This window comes from Amblyraja radiata, chromosome 26 (assembly GCF_010909765.2).
Source record: "Amblyraja radiata isolate CabotCenter1 chromosome 26, sAmbRad1.1.pri, whole genome shotgun sequence".
Classification (NCBI taxonomy): domain Eukaryota; kingdom Metazoa; phylum Chordata; class Chondrichthyes; order Rajiformes; family Rajidae; genus Amblyraja; species Amblyraja radiata.
In genome coordinates, this window is record NC_045981.1 from 23,496,014 (window position 1) to 23,512,741 (window position 16,728).

Genomic DNA, 16,728 nt, shown 5'->3' on the forward strand with positions numbered 1-16,728 from the left:
GAATGATCAACATGACTTAACTGAGTGTTCCTGATATCAGTCACCATATCAGGCACGCAACAAAAGCTTTTCACTGTGCCTCGGTACGCGAGATAATAAATTAAACTGATATGGTATAGATTTCCTCCCAGTCTAAAAAACATCACTATCTTGAGCTCCTTTTCTAGTTTGGCATCTAAGCTGCCATCTTCATGGGCCTGATTTCTGTTCACAGTTTACCATGCTCTTCCTTTGTTAAATGCCTTTCGAAAATTCACATACATAACAAACTGCATTACCCTCATCAACAATTCACCCTACTTCATTAAAGAAAGTGACCAAGTTAATGAAATACAGAATGTTGAAATGAGGAACTGTAGATGCTGGTTTATACCAAAGAAAGCCACAAGGTGCTGAAGTATCTTGGGAGGAAAAGGATGAGTGACATTTTGGTTTGGGACCTTTCTTTAGACTGAAAGTGGGGGGGGGGGGGGGGGGGGGGGGGGAGGGATGTAAAGAGCTGGAGGGGAGTACAGTCCACGGCCAGCCACAAATGAATATATTTTTCCAACTGTAATTTTTATCATAGGTTAATCTCCCTAAAACATTAGTGTCCTTAGCTCTATAGATGCTGCCGCACCTGCTGAGTTTCTCCAGCACTTTTGTCTACCTTCGATTTTCCAGCATCTGCAGTTCCTTCTTGAACGGAAAAATAATTACCCCTTTTTCACTGTTTCTTGCTCCATTGCTGAGTGTTTCCAGCATTCACTATTTTTAATGTCCTTAAATGTTTCCTGCCTCAGGTTATCATGCTTGAGTTGCTGGACTTCTCTGTCTTCTTTGTAAAGTATGCTTTGTAGAGAGCAGTCCTGAACTACTATCTACCTCATTGGTGACCCTCGGACTATCTTTGATCGGACTTTACTGGCTTTACCTTGCATTAAACGTTATTCCCTTATCATGTATCTGTACAAATGGCTCGATTGTAATCATGTATTGTCTTTCTGCTGACTGGTTAGCACGCAACAAAAGCTTTTCACTGTACCACCATACACTTGACAATAAACTAAACTGAACTGATGTGTATACCAGTTACAATTCACCACTGCACCTGACTACCCCCCTATTCAAACGCAACATCCAACCTCAGAAATCTCGGCTACTTCCAATCCGAATGGGTGACATTCTACTTCTGATACTGGTGATTTTCTTCAGTTCAAGCTCTTTAATTTCATCCTATTTAATTTAGCAATTGCCTTATTTTCAATGCTGCATGTATTTATTTAACAATTCAAGTATAGTACATCACATCACATCACCTCACAGAAACCTACATAAAAAAAACCTGACACTGAGGCACATAGATTTTAGTAGTTTAAAAGAGGAGAGAGACATGAAGATACCGAGGTCCTGAGGTGAATGCCTCAGCTGAGACATGGAGCAATGAGCTGTGCAATGGAGACACAATCATCAATGGTAATCCACCATTCACAGTTATTGTGGGAGTTTGCATGTCTGGAGTCAGTTACTTGGATAGGGAGGGGGAAGGCCACAGCGGTATTTAAAAACAAGGATGCCATATCAAGTACTATACTTCAACTGTTAAATAAATACATGCAGCATTGAAGAGAAGGCAATTGCTAAATTAAATAGGATGACATTTTAAGTGACACCACTGACTAGAAAGTTGATCAGTCCCGAAAGGTAAATACTGAGGCTCTAATGCCACGATCAGAGGTTGGATAATTTGTGGTGATTCCCATCTGAATGCCCAAAAGTCCTTCACTGTCTCTCCCTTTGTTTAAATACAGATCCGATTGACATTCAAAATGTTAAAAGTTATGCAAGGCAAGGTGACTCACTTATTTGAAACTCCATCCTCCATCTTCATGCACAGTTTTATTATTTCTTGACTATCATTGCAACATTTTTGTCTCTTTTGACCACTCTCCTTCTTGGTGTTATCCAAGCTCTGTAATGTGTGTCCTTATCCCAATGGTTTCGGACCTAAATTGGCTCACAGTCAAGCAGTAACGCCCACTCTTATTTTTAAATCATCTGAACACTGATGCTGTCAAGCATTATAATTTTCTGGGATATCCTAAATCTCTTTGACATACAACCACGCTTTCAGCATTAAAACATTTTTCTAAACCTACCTCTTTTCCCAAGCTAATGACCATTTGCCTCAAAGTATAAATTGGCATCTATGCTCCTGTAAAACACTTTGAAGTATTTTGTTAAGTCAAAACAGCAATATTAACAGAAATGTATGTTATTACTGCATTTGACTTAAAAAAAGTTTGTTTTTATCTCTCCCCTTTTCCCTGCGTTAAAATCCCCTTTTGGCATAAAAAGAGACACAAAGGCATCAGAGATGCAACAAGATTTTCTAAATTCCAAGATATCCCATTTAAACCAGCATCTGCAGTTCTTTCTAATTTCTAGCTAGTTCACTGGAATAACAAAAGGAACCTATTTCAAGTTATTTCAGTAGAACAGGCCTATTAATATTTGGGAATATACTGTATAACAATTCCATGTGTTATGGGATTTTAAATGGTGTTTTCACATTCTAAGTGACACAGTGGGAAAATCTTTTATGACATTATTGTTCTATCATTCACAAGCTGTTCAACAAATTAAAAAAAAAAAATCAATGATCTATCAGGAGAGATCTTTCTTTCTTCCGGTGCTGGGGTGGATGGGAGATAATTCAGTTCCTAGTGAAGAGGAATTTCAGTCCCAGTGAAAGGGAGTTGGATTGGGATCTGGGGTGGAAGAAGTGGGGAGGCTCATGTGCGGAATTAATAGGACTATATCTGCAAAGAAGGAAACACAGCCTTAAGCACTGGAAACAGTAATGTACTGGTTTCTGACTACAAAGCTGTAATTCAATGCCCCAGCTGTTACCTTTGAAGCTCCAAGGGCTTGTAAACATCAGCAGAATTTTGTGATTAAATTAATACCCTGTGCTCTCTCTGCCTGACAATTGTTGTTAGCATATGTTTTTTTCAAATTTGTGTCCGAAAGTTTGTTAACTTTAAACAAACTGTGATTTGGCCAAATAATAAGGAGATGGATTGTGTATAACTGTATCATTCAATTGGGACCATATTTTCTTGAAAATCATAAAATATATGAATAAATGTCATAAGACTATGGCCAATGCAAAGTTATTAGTTAATCATTAGTATTAGAAAAGTTGTTGGTAGTGGGGAGAATCTAAATATTTAAAGATTGTTGGTTGGGGGATATATCATAACCAGAAGATTATCGGTTGGTAATTTGTCTATCAGATTATTGGTGAGGGACTATTACTTTAGAAAAATTACTAGTTGGAGACTACTACCACGGAATGATTATTGGTTGAAGGATTAGCAGAAATGCAATATGTTGGTTGACAGATTACCACCATTAGAAGATATTTTTGTTGGTGTGAGCTTGACATGAATGAAAAATGGGTAATTTGTGATCCGTATAACGATGAGATGTGTTATTACTGCTGAAATGTAATAGATGAGAAATGACATCCATCATAAAGTTACTGATGTGATGGGCTGTTACTGTTGGAAGCTTTAGTGCAAGGAGCCATTTCTTAAGGACAGTTCCCTTAATAATAAAATGCAATATCATAGATTTAAGATGAACAGTCTGCTAAAAGGCAAGATTGCTTTCAAGTGAACCATGCCAAATACTAATTCCTCCAAGAATATTAATTAAAAATGTCATATCAAATTTAAGTGCTTAGGAATTTATTTTTGCAGATAAAGTCATAGTCATATAGTAGAGAAACAGGCCATTAGGCCCAACTTGTCCATGGTGACCAAGATACCCATATAAACGTGGCTTCAAGACTTTCCTCCCCAGCATAGTACTGGCTAATCTACAGTCTATAGAGAACAAGCTGGATGAACATAAAGACAGAGAATTGAGAGACTGCTGTTCCACAGAGACTTGACTCACCCCTAATATACCTGACTGTGCCATCCAATCCGAGGGCTTCTCCCTTCACCGGATGGACTGCACGGTGTCTTCGGGCAAGGTTAGAGATGGAGGGGGTCTGCTTTCTAATCAATACCTCGTGGAGCCCAGAAGTGACGATTCTGGCGAGCTCATGTTCCCCGGACCTGGAATATCTAACTGTGAAGTGCCATCTTTACTATCTACCACAGGAATTCATCTCAGCTCTCCTGACAGCAGTCTACATCACTCCCCATGCTGATGTCAAGCTCGGAACGAACTGTACTCTGCTACCAATAGCATTGAGACAAAACACCCCAAAACCTGGTCATTGTAGCTGGGCAATTCAATCAAGCCAACCTCAAGTGAATGCTACCAAAATACTACCTGCCTACAAACAAAAACTGAAGCGGGAAAATCCAGTACAAAATATTGTTCAGTGCTGGTCTGTGGAAACAGAAGAGTTTCTGCTTAAATCTTTGGAATGAGCTTGTACACTTAAACCAATGGACTAGGAAGTGAGACCCTTATTATGCAGAACTGAGACAAGCACTTACATGTCTGAAATGCCTGATGTAAACTTCTGGCTTGCAAGTCCTACCACCAGGTAAAATGGAGGACATGCACACCAGCAGCTTCTATCAAGAAGCCCCTTCTGTTTGTGAGTTAAAAGTGCAGCTAAATTCAGACCCTGTCAGAACCCAGTGTTAGATTACCGGAGAGGCCGCAGGGTGCGCAACAGTCGAAGGACCCGCAGCATTCCAAGAATTTTCGTTCCACTATCTGAGACCATGGAGACTAGAACATCGATGACTGATATCATCACCAGTAGCCCATCCAGAATGTTCCAAGAGCTCTTGAGATAAGTCTTCTTCCCAAAAAGAAGGCCCATTGCAACCAGCTGCAAAAGAGACATAGAAGGAAAGGTTTACTGCTAATGAACAGTAACGTGGCTGCAGAAACAAGGAACTTAGTCTGGAACTACAGTCCTAGTCTGAAGAAGGGTCCTGACACGAAACGTAACCTGTCCATGTTTTCCAGAGATGCTGCCTGACTCACTGAGTTACTCCAGCATGTTGTGTCCTTTTGAATAACCAGTGGATATTTTACTAAATAAGGAAACTGAGGATGCAGATGCAATGCCTGCCTTGATTGCAGGGCCATGTTTGAATAATTATGAGCATTGCCACCCCATGGCCTGACTGGCAGACCAGAAGCAGGAAGCAGTTGCTTGGGACTGCGGCAATCAGTGCGATCTGGGATAATGAACGGTGCTGGGGGTGTCTCAGAATGGGCCTTGTGAGGCCTCTTGTGAGGCCCGACTGGTCCTCAAGGAATGTTAAAAAGAACTTACTATGGCCAGTTGGTATCTCCTGTCTTAGAGCTGACCCTGGGAATCCCACTACCAAGTGGATTCCCAACCAATGTTGTCAATGTTGTGATCGGGCTGTACATTTACATTGATATCTCTGCAATCTGTGTTGGTAACATTTAAATACATGGAACTGGAGTTAGATTGCTTGATCCTGATGTTTCAGCACTCACAGCCCATCTCTTCCAGTGTTGTTGTAAGGTGTTGCAAAAGGGGGAACAAGGGCATATAAAAATCATAGATCAATAATTCTAATCCCACCAGCAGTTTGAGGAAATTAACTCAGTTCAAAAATGAATGTAAAACCAAAAAGTTTGAATCAATGAAAGTTCATGATGCTGTTGAATTGTTGTAAAAATTCAGCTGGTTCACAAACATGTTTTAGGGAAGGAAAGCTGCCAAACTACATGTGATCTCTAACAGTGTGGCTGGCTTAATGTTCTTCTGATGTGGTTGAGCAAAAAACACAGTAGTGTAAATTGCTTCCAGTAGGTGAAGACTCACAACTACTCTTCTACAACTATTAGGGATGGGTAATAAATGGGGTGCGGTGGGGTGGATGATTGCCTAAAATTGATGCTGTATTTGGAAAATGTGGGAAAGTAATCCATTCCCAGTGGAACTCCATCCCTGCTCAGTATGTGCAAACAGCAGAAAATGTTCATGTATTCTCCTGATTGCTCACCAGAACTCTTTGGGGAAACAGGTTATTCTTACTAAATAAAATGACGACAGAACTTAGATCAGGAAATATTTCTATGATTGAAATCACCAGTCCTTAATTCATCCCAACCGTTGATTAAAACGGAAGTGGACATAAAGTGAACTGATTGCATGGTGTGTATCCAACTCGCAGAATTATTAGTTTATTATGGGGCTCAGTCTGTCAAATCCAGATCATTACCAAAGGTTGGTTTAACATTTAAAAGAGCCTAGTGGTTGTGGTTACCTTTACTGCCATCTCACTCAGGAAGATCACTGTGAAGATATAGTTCGAGAGTGTCAAGAAGATTCGCTCCTTTAAGGAAAGAAAAGACTCAGTGTTAGTACAATGACATAGTGCAGTGGAGGCTTAAAGTCTGCATTATATCTCAAACATATTCAAAATGCTAACGGGTACGTAGCATGTGTGGAGAGAGTAAAATAGAGTTAATATTTTCAGTCTGTGACCTAATATCTTTTATTTAGAAACTGAAGCAAGAAAAGGGGCAGTGAAGGAAAGAAGAAAAGGGAGGATTTGCGATCGGGTGAAAGGTTTTAAAAAACGGAATGACAAAAGAGATGACACAGCAAGGCAAGAGGTCGTAATGACACAAGTACGGAAAAATAAAATGTTCTCAGGGGAGTTGTGAATGGCATTAGCAGAATTGTTACCCGCAGTTTCTATCAGACAAATTGGGACAATGGTTATAATCTGTAATAGTTAAACTTAATGTCTAGCCAGCAACTCCATCCCTTTTACCAGTTAGTCATTCTTGCCTTCTACAGGATAAAGAACTGATGGATGCAAAAGATTTCACAGGACAATTTTAAAGAAGAGCATTGAATGCTCCTCACCTAAATAGGTCTCTTAAAGTAGGTATGTTGCAATACCTACCTTCAGCGGCGCTGCAGTTCTGCCACTGGCCTTGTGCGCGACTTTGGCACATTTGAGGGGGGGGGGGGGGCGGGATTAAAATGGCGTTTTCTCCTGCCTATCCGAGATATATTTTCTCGGACTACTACCTGATGCTGAAAAATCGTTCCGACTTGCTTTCTCGGAAGTTTAAAAAAAAAATTGCGGGACAATTTAATTGCTGGAGTAAAATAAAAATTCTACTTCTAACGCCGTCAACGCGGACGACGGAACGGATCTCACGTGGGGGACAAAACAGAAGGTTAGTCGTTTTTTTTACATATAAACTTGCTTTTTGGATGACTTTAATCCAAATTTCATTGGCGAAAATGTGATTATGGCCCCATACGAACCGGCAGTGTTTTTCCTGCCGATATGGTGTTCAAATTCACCGCAAACCGCAACATTCCAATCGATCGCGTTCCACAAAAACCCACTCGCAAGATGATTTAAATGGCCATTAATTTACGGGAATTAAACATTAAATTCCTTCCATTTGGCCTATAAATTCATGACAATGAGATTTAAAAATCATGTTATATTGTGAATTTTTGTGTGAATGTTATTTGGACCCTTAGGCTATTTAAAAATGTTAATCTTTTCTTAAGAAATAGATAGATGTTTAGATCTAGTAATTCAGAATGCTTCAATCTATAATAACTGAACATTTCTTTCAGTTCTCTTAATTTTTAAGAAAGTTATGGGCTTTTGACTGTCACAGCTTTTGTGTTAAGTCAATGGAAAAGCCATAGGGAACAAGATGCTAATTTCCGAGTATGAAAATGGCCATAACCTTTTTAATACTGAAGATATGAAAGTGAATTAGGTGTCAAATCAAACTTCTTTTTATGCTTTATCTGATGGGATAAATTGCAGACTTGATTTTTTAAATCTCAAAATTTTGTAACATTGCTACTTAAAGCAGATACATTAAAGCAAATTACCTCCAGAAATTTGAAAAAGAAAACCCACTGAAATTGCTGGAAATATTTAGCAAGTGAGATAGCATCTCTCCGACTCTGATGACAGGTCATAAAAGTGAAAAGTTAACTTCTGTTTCTCTCCTTGCAGATGTTGTCTAACCTACTTTCTAGTACATTATACTTTAATTCTTGAAAAAGATCAGGTGGCTATTATTTCAATGTTGTTTGCGAGAGCTTGGTCTTATGCACCTAATCAAAAGAAGAATAGGACTTTAAAAGTACATTATTGATTCTAAAGAGCACTGGAACAGCCTAATTTGTGAATTAAACTGTAAAAGGAACTGTGAATGAAACTGTAAATTATAATTCCTTCCTCTTTAATCAGCACAAAAACCCAATTGAACAGCATGAACATTGCCTTGAGATGTTTCATTTTAAGGGATTTTATTCAAGCGATGGCTTACTGAAATGTCTAAATTACAAATTGAGAATCAAATGATAGCAATCATGTCCATTTATTTCCTTAGCAAATGATTGCAAGATGCAGTCACTGACACTAAATTGGAGATTCTCTGGAATTCGACGATGGATAAGAACAAAGTGGGAGATTTTGATTTTGACAACCAGGTGTAGCTGGTGGTGGGTGTCAGGAGAAATTAAACAGATCAATACTTACATCGTACATTAGAGTTTGAGAACAAAGTATGATAATACACTCAAGATTAATATAACCATGTAACGCCGCATTACCCTCCAGAGCACTGGAAATATATCAATAGTAAATCAAACCAGCAAGTACTCTGTGTTCTAGAAAATCAATATGGGTTTTGCAAACTCAAATTTCGATGTTAATTGCATTCTGGTTGCTGTATTGATATATCCACAGACTCAGGAATATTCCTGGATTTACATTACTTTTGCAGCAAATAATTTTCCTTCTTGAAGATGAAACACCTAGAATGCTAGAAGGATCTTTTCATTTTAATAATAGCCACTATTTCTCTAAAGCTTGTTTCAGTTTGAATATTTTAGGAACTGATATACCCCTGTCAATAAACACCAGCTGGAGTTCATACAATTTACCACCTGTTAATTAATTTCAACTGGTATGATTGTCGATCTGGCCTCCCTGGAAGAACATCATTTGCTTTTGTGTTCTATTAACTGAAAGGTTTGCGTCTTATAGACACCCATGGGTTTCAAAGTCTTGTTCTTTCTCAATAGCACTTAGTTCAGTTATTTTTGCCCTCTTTACATTTCCTGACATAATTCATTCCTCTTTCGTGTTTAACAGCCACATGTTTATTAGCACAAATTTTGATACCCTTTAGGTTGCAAGTAAAACTGATACAAATATCATCGAAAATATAACTGATGGTTCTTTTTGCTATGGGCTTCAGAACAATCACATTTCCACACTCATTTATCTATAACTTACTCCCCATTCCCATCAATTCCATAGATTCTGCCATCCACGTACAGGCGAGGCTGATGTTTTCCAGTCCTTATTGGCTTGTCCTGCTACCTTTAAGGAAATGTGACCACACAGTCCAAAGCTCTCTGTTCCTCCACGTATCCTCCCATTTATTGTACACTCCCTTGTTCCATTCCACAAAATGCATGTCCTCATACTTTCCAATATTGAATTCCATTTGTCACTTTTCTGCCAAACTGACCTAACCATGTCCACCTCCTCAAGTCAAAAGCTCGCCTCCCCACTCCCAATCACACGGCTAGTTTTTATATCATGAAAAAACATGTTTAATCATATACCATATATTGAATTCTAAATCACTAAAAATTGATTGCAAAAATCGAACCCTATAGAACACAAAATATGAACAGCCTTCTAGTTACTAAAATGATCTGTCAATATTACCCTCTGCCTCTTGCAATGAGCCAATTTTAGCTAAAGTTTTCCATTTTCCCTTTAAGAGATGAAATTGTGGGATCCATTCTGATGTTTCCTCGTGGTCTTGATGGAACTCACTGTGGTTGGTGATGAAAGTGAAATTTGGCCTTTGATTCTGCTCTAGCCCCAGCAAATTTGCTTCGATTTTGCCTACCTCGACTACTCTTTCAAAGCATGCTACGTTACAGCATAAATTACTTGCCCATACCTGAATTTCTTGCCACCTTCCTAAACATTTCCATTTCCTCCTCAATTACGTTGATGATCTTTCTTCACAAAATGCTAATTAGGCCGCAACCTTACAACACAATGGTTAGGTTGCACTTGCAGTACTGTGTACTGTTCTGAAATGATGTGATTGCTCTAGAGAGAGTGCAGAGGAGATTCACAAGGATGTTGCCTGGAATAAAGGACTTTTACTTATAGGAGGGATTAGATAGAATGGGTTTGTTTTCCTTGAAATGAAGGCTGAGGGGTTACCTGATAGAAGTATATAAGATTATGAGAGGCATTGTTAGGCTAGATAATAAAAATATTTTTCTCATGGTAGGGTTATCAAAAACAAGAGGGCACAAGTTTAAGGTTGGAGGTAGGAGATTTAAAGGCAATCTGAAATGGCAAGCTTTTCAGTTGCAATATAAATGGTGGATCCAATTACCCTGTTTAAGAGATATTTTAGGACAGATTCTTAAGAGATATTTTAAGGCATATTCTTAAATAGGCATGGCATGGAAGGACAGCCTTACTGCAGGCAAATGGGGGATTAGTGCAGATGAACAAAAACGCTGACATTGGCACAGTGGCCATTTTTGTACAACTCAATGATTTTATTATTAAACACCAAACACTGAGAAAATCATCCATTTTAACATGTGTTCAGTCAAGTAAGGCCAGAAGTGCACCCAAATTTGGGCTTTGAGTCTCATTAACATTTCCCCAAGAGCTGTGCTGCGCTGGGAATCCCAAGGTCAGGGTTTAGGGGGTCATGGATCGATTGTAGAAAGGAGGGAAAATGATTGGATCATTAAAAGAGAACTGCTTCAGTGGTCAGCATGAAGTTGGAGGGTAAGGGAACAACTCTAACAGAGAATCAACTGTGTTGGAGAGCATGTGGAAACTCCCTTTTGTGGCACTCTGGCCACAACTACAATTTCCTGGGATGGATGAATAAATTCATCAATTTTAAATTACATCTGTTCTGGCCGGACATCACCTTATTGATTGTCCTATGATCTGCTGCATAGGCTGCGGCACATTTACATTCTTAAATAACTCAGGGCCACACCCGAGTACACTTGGGTCATGGCCAATAGTGAAACCAAAAACTTGGCAGTGAACAGGTTAATGTGTGGATGATACGTTGTCAGTCTGGGCATGCATTTGCCCATCTTGGGGCATCCATTATCAATATTCTCATGCACATGCTCAGTTTTGACAGGAAATTTAGGAAGTCACAGGGATACAAGCATTTATATACTGTCTACCATATAGAAAATCCTCTCAAGTGTTGGCCATAATACAGAGGGTACGTTCTTACCCAAATAGGTTCGACCCGCTCTCGAGACTTGAGCAGTGAATCTAGGCTGGCACTCAGATGAAGCACTGTTGGAAATGCTTCCAAACTGAGCTCCTTTCTGCTCTCTTAGTTAGATGTAAAAGTTGGAAATGTTTTATTAACATTTAATAAAAGATCTTGGGGGTGTCCCTTTGCAGAGCCTTGGCCAATGTTAACCCCTTAAACAGTTGGCTATTTGGTTATTATCACATTACGACTTGTGGAATCTTGCTGTGCACAAATTGCCCATGGAATTTGGCTATTATAACGGCATCTGTATTTCCAAAAGATGTATTCTCTTGATGTATTCAAGAGAGAGTTAGATATAGCTCTGAGGACTAATGGAATCAAGGGATATGGGGAGAAAGCAGGAACGGGGTACTGATTTTGGATGATGAGCGATAATCATATTGAATGGTGGTGCTGGCTCGAAGGGCCGAATGGCCTACTCCTGCTATTTTCTATGTTTCTATGATTCACTGGCTGTTTAGCATTTGTGGCTGTGAAGTATAACTAGGCACAAATTGCCTTCTGAAAAAGATTGAAGAAACTGGGACAGGGTGAGGTGCGAGGAAGAAAAACTATCCTGTTCAACTGGAATATTCATCCTTTAATCGGAGAAGCTGATTAAGAGCTTGACCAAAACTTTGTTTGCACGAGAAAGACTTCAGCTGCAATCAATTATGACTTGGCTTCCTAAAGCAGCGTGCTGTGTGCAGCCATCTCAGGCTTCAGTTGCTTGGCCATCTATCAAAAGCTTGCGTGCAGACCATGGAGAATTCCCTTCGAAACACTAAAGGAAGTATTGGAGGAATTTCCAAGGAAATGCTGCTGTCGAACTATAAGTTGGCAGCAATTCAATGAATCCTTAGAACAGTCTATTTTCTTTACCCTGCTTCTTGATCTCTTTCTGGCCTCAACAAAGTGATAGCATATTGAGGCAGAGTGAGTGAGCAACAGAAAGCAGTCATTCCAAAAAGACCTCTCAAAGTGACTGCTGATGAATTGCTCAGATCAGTTGCATTGTCTGAAATGTTTACCTGGGCTAGATACCCAGTGTTCAGAGTACACTCATCAGTCCCCTTCCCCTACAAATCTCCTTGCAACATATTCTCTATCACAAACCCATGAACTGTCCCGGAATCTCCTGTCACCCACCTACTCTAGATATAATGTGAAGTAGCCATTTAAAGTAGCAAACATCTTTGGGCTGTGGAAGCAAAACAGATCTTGTGGAATCTCAGTATGAAACCCAGGCCACCACACCAGGTAACCACTGTGTCATTTAACTCCACTGAGTACTAATGGGATAGGTTCACAAATGTCCAGTAAGAAAGCTAGGAATGAAAAAGGCAATTATTTGGCTGTTACTTTCAGAGTTCATGAGCGTTGAGCTCAGTCACCTTGCATTAGGCGCTTTCTTACTTCCATGTCAATCAAAAAGGAATTTAAGAAGGAACTGCAGATGCTGGAAAATCGAAGGTACACAAAAATGCTGGAGAAACTCAGCGGGTGCAGCAGCATCGATGGAGCGAAGGAAATAGGCAATGTTTCGGGCCGAAACCCTTCTTCAGACTGATGGGGGGTGGGGGGAGGCGGGTAGACGAAAGGAAAAAGCAAAATCAAAAAGGAATGCTGGAAATGCAGCAAACTCCTCAATAACCTGACGTTCCTGCATGTGACTTAAGCCTGTCTGCATTTCATTCATCCACCTTGCCTTACACTGCGGGAGGTTAATAGATTCATTAGCAGCTTCAAAACAGTTCATCACCTTTTATTTGCAAGGTATTGATTCATTTTTGAAAGTAGTAACAGATCCTTTCTGAAAATGGACTTTGATGTTTGAATGCTTTAATACATTTGGTGAAAATTGACTGAAGATTTTGAAAGGTCTTTACCATTTTAAAACAAAAATGAATAGAGTCCATCAAATGACTGAAATCAAGATAACATGCTCTTAAACTCCCAGTCACTCTGTACCAAGTTCCTACCATTATGAAATTGTTAGAATTAAGTTAGAATTAAATTAAATACAAGTTAAAATCAGGATTTTCAGAAGGATTTTCAGAAGGATAATTAGTTAACTTTCCTTCTATTTCTAGTTTAGAGGTAGCAAAGAGCAATGGCAGCTTCTTTACTTCCTGGTTTCCTAAGATCATAATGTGAAATGCCAGTTTTAATCCATTTTCAGACCAACATCATTGTGCTCTAGGATTTGAAATAAGTATACAGTCCCTTTCAGTGAAGTTACAGGGTTGGTTTAAATAGGTTGGGTGTGGTGGGGCTTTTAACAGACTGGGTTACGTAAAGGAAATGTTATTCTGCAGAAAAATAGCTGCATTTTAACAAGCACATAAAACCTCAACATTTTAAAAAAAAAGTATGATTTACACACAGGTTAGGAAATAATTATCATTCCCACAAATTAACCAAACAGAATTATTAATCCAACCATCTTGCCGAGGGTAGCTGATAGAGGATAGCAAGAAGTGAAGAACCTTTCCGCCCATATAATTGTGCTGGCTATTGAATGGGCTACCACTTGTTCCATTCCATGGTCTTTCCTCATTCTTCTCCAACACTTTTCCTTTTCTAGTAGTAATTCCTTCCACCAACATTTCAGATAGTGAGTTACACAGATGATTTAAAAAATCCCCTAATCTCCCTTCTAGATCTTTTACCAATTACTTTAAACCTGCATCCAATTTACCTGCCGGGAATCTGATTCGGGTCAAATAAAGAACTGAAAACTATCGGGTCAGCCCTTCCAACAGCTGTAGCTTCTCCGCTTTCCTCACCAGTATCTGCTGCAACTGTTGTATAAACTTCTCAAGTGTGCATACCTAATTTAAAAGCCTTTGGGATGTTCAGTTAAACTTCAGCTTTTTCACTTGTTCTTAATTTACAAATTGGGCTGGAGATCAGAGAAGGTTGAATGCACAAAAGAACCGTGATAACATGAAGGCACAGGTATTAACATACCACAGACATTTATAAAATACATGCATTTGTGCTGCCAATGTAATAGGAGTTTAAAATAAATGATGTAGGTCTTGTGGAATTCCACAGTCAAAAAAGCAAGACATCTTTAATAAATCACAGCCACTGATTTAAAGTCTTAACACAGTTTGAATTTCCACAGATTCTGCCTACTCTGCTGAGTATTTGCAGCATCTTGTGATTTTAATAACATTTTAATAAAGATCTGTGATGTTACCACTACAAACTCACTGCTTATGTTATTATGTAAAGTGGGAACCTGTTTAATGCTAACCTGTAGAATGATATTCCAACAATGTCTTCTATTTTCTTGATAGTGTGGCACAATTTTAATTATAAGGACTGTCCATTTAGTAATACAAACATGTGTTATGGACCAGTATTGTAAGCTTGCTTAAAAGCATATTCATGTTGCATAGAAAGAACCTAATCACTTCAATTCCTCATTTATAGTGAAGATTGATAGTGGAGCAATTTTAAAGCCATTTTCCATCTAGTCAAGTCAAGAGTGCTTTATTGTCTAGAGGTGATATTTAAAGTTGCCTCATACATTTATTATACTGCAAGCTCCTGCTTCACTGACATGTGATGGGGCTGCTAGAGCTCTCACTGACCCATTTACATCTGGAACAGATTCAAAATAGAGATAATTAAAGTGTTTATTTTTTTAGTTCAGAGATACAGGGCAGAAATAGTCCCTTTGGCCCATCGAGTCCGCACAGACCAGCGATCCCTGCACGTTAACACTATCCTACACCCACTGCCGACTATCGACAATACCGCCAGCGGGCTGGCTACCGAAGCTGAAGGGAGGAATGTGCACACATTCTCGCTGTCCGAGCACGACGTGAGGAGGGCTCTGACACGGGTGAACACGAGAAAAGCTGCAGGCCCCGATGGCATCTCGGGGCGAGTACTCAAGTCCTGTGCTACGCAGCTAGCTCCAGTGCTCACTACATTATTCAACCTCTCCCTGGACAAGTCCGTGGTCCCTGCCTGCTTCAAAAAATCCATCATTGTACCGGTACCAAAAAATGCCTCCCCAGCCTGTCTGAATGACTACCGTCCGGTGACCCGTACCTCGGTAGTCATGAAATGCTTTGAGAGGCTGGTGAAGAAACACATCTGCGCCTTCCTCCCTCGGAACATGGACCCGTTGCAGTTCACATACCGTCCGAACAGATCCACGGACGATGCGGTCTCCCAGGTCTTGCACACCGCTCTCTCTCATCTTGACAGCCAGAAGGGGGACTACGTGAGGATGCTGTTCATAGACTACAGTTCAGCCTTCAACACGATAGTCCCCACCAGACTGGCCGGGAAGCTAATGGAATTGGGGCTCAACACCTCCCTGTGTGCCTGGGTCCTGGACTTTCTCACCGCCAGGCCCCAGGTAGTCAAGATGGGAGGGAATACATCGAAGTCCCTCACCCTGAGCACAGGATTGCCCCAGGGTTGCGTCCTCAGCCCCCTATTGTACTCCCTATACACACATGACTGTGTGGCTAGGTTCAGCTCCAACTCAATAATTAAGTTTGCTGATGACACTGTGGTGGTGGGCCTGATCTCAGACAACGACGAGAAGGCCTACCGGGAGGAGGTGGCTGGTCTAGCACTCTGGTGCCAGGATAACAGCCTCCTCTTGAACATCAAAAAAATGAAGGAGCTGATCATGGACTTTAGGAGGGCACATCATCCGAGGACGTACACTCCATTGAGGATAAATGGGGATCCTGTGGATAGGGTGAACTGTTTTAAATATCTGGGAGTCCACATCTCCGAGAATATGACATGGGCATCACACGCCTCAGCACTCGTGAGTAAGGCAAGGCAGCGCCTTTACCACCTCAGGCAATTGAGGAAATTCAGAGTGTCTCCGAGGATCCTCCAGTGCTTCTACCCAGCGGCGGTGGAAAGCATCTTGTCCGGGAACATTACCATCCGGTTTGGGAATGGCTCTGCCAAGGACAAGAATGCTCTGCAGAGAGTAGTGCGTTCGGCCGAACGCACTATGGGAACTTCACTTGCCCCCCTGCAGGAACTATACATCAGGAGGTGCAACTCCAGAGCCAACAATATCATGAGAGACCCCTTCCACCCCTGCAACGGACTGTTCCAGCTGCTACGGTCAGGCAAACGCCTCCGTTGCCATGCGGTGAGAACGGAGAGGTTGAGAAGGAGTTTCTTCCCAGAGGCCATTCGGACTGTAAACGCCTATCTCACCAGGGACTAACTCTACTGAACGTTTTTCCTTCCATTATTTCGTATGTAAAAGAATATGTGTGTTATGATTGTGTTTATAGTTTGTTTGGTTGTTTGGTTGTTTGTCTTTTGCACAAAAGTCCGCGAGCATTGCCACTTTCATTTCACTGCACATCTCGTATGTGTATGTGACAAATAAACTTGACT

The 16,728-nt window shown here is 40.3% G+C and overlaps 1 protein-coding gene across 1 annotated transcript in view; it reads right to left on the reverse strand.

The window, feature by feature from the left end:
* The window catches only part of LOC116988061 (voltage-dependent T-type calcium channel subunit alpha-1G-like), a 225,078-nt gene that overhangs the window by 73,447 nt on the left and 134,903 nt on the right, over positions 1-16,728 (reverse strand). Inside the window, exons 18-19 of the mRNA XM_033044505.1 lie at positions 6,264-6,332; positions 4,659-4,843 (exon numbers count right to left, since the gene is read on the reverse strand). Of these exons, the coding sequence (XP_032900396.1) occupies positions 4,659-4,843; positions 6,264-6,332 (254 nt within the window). The remainder of the gene's footprint in view (positions 1-4,658; positions 4,844-6,263; positions 6,333-16,728) is intronic.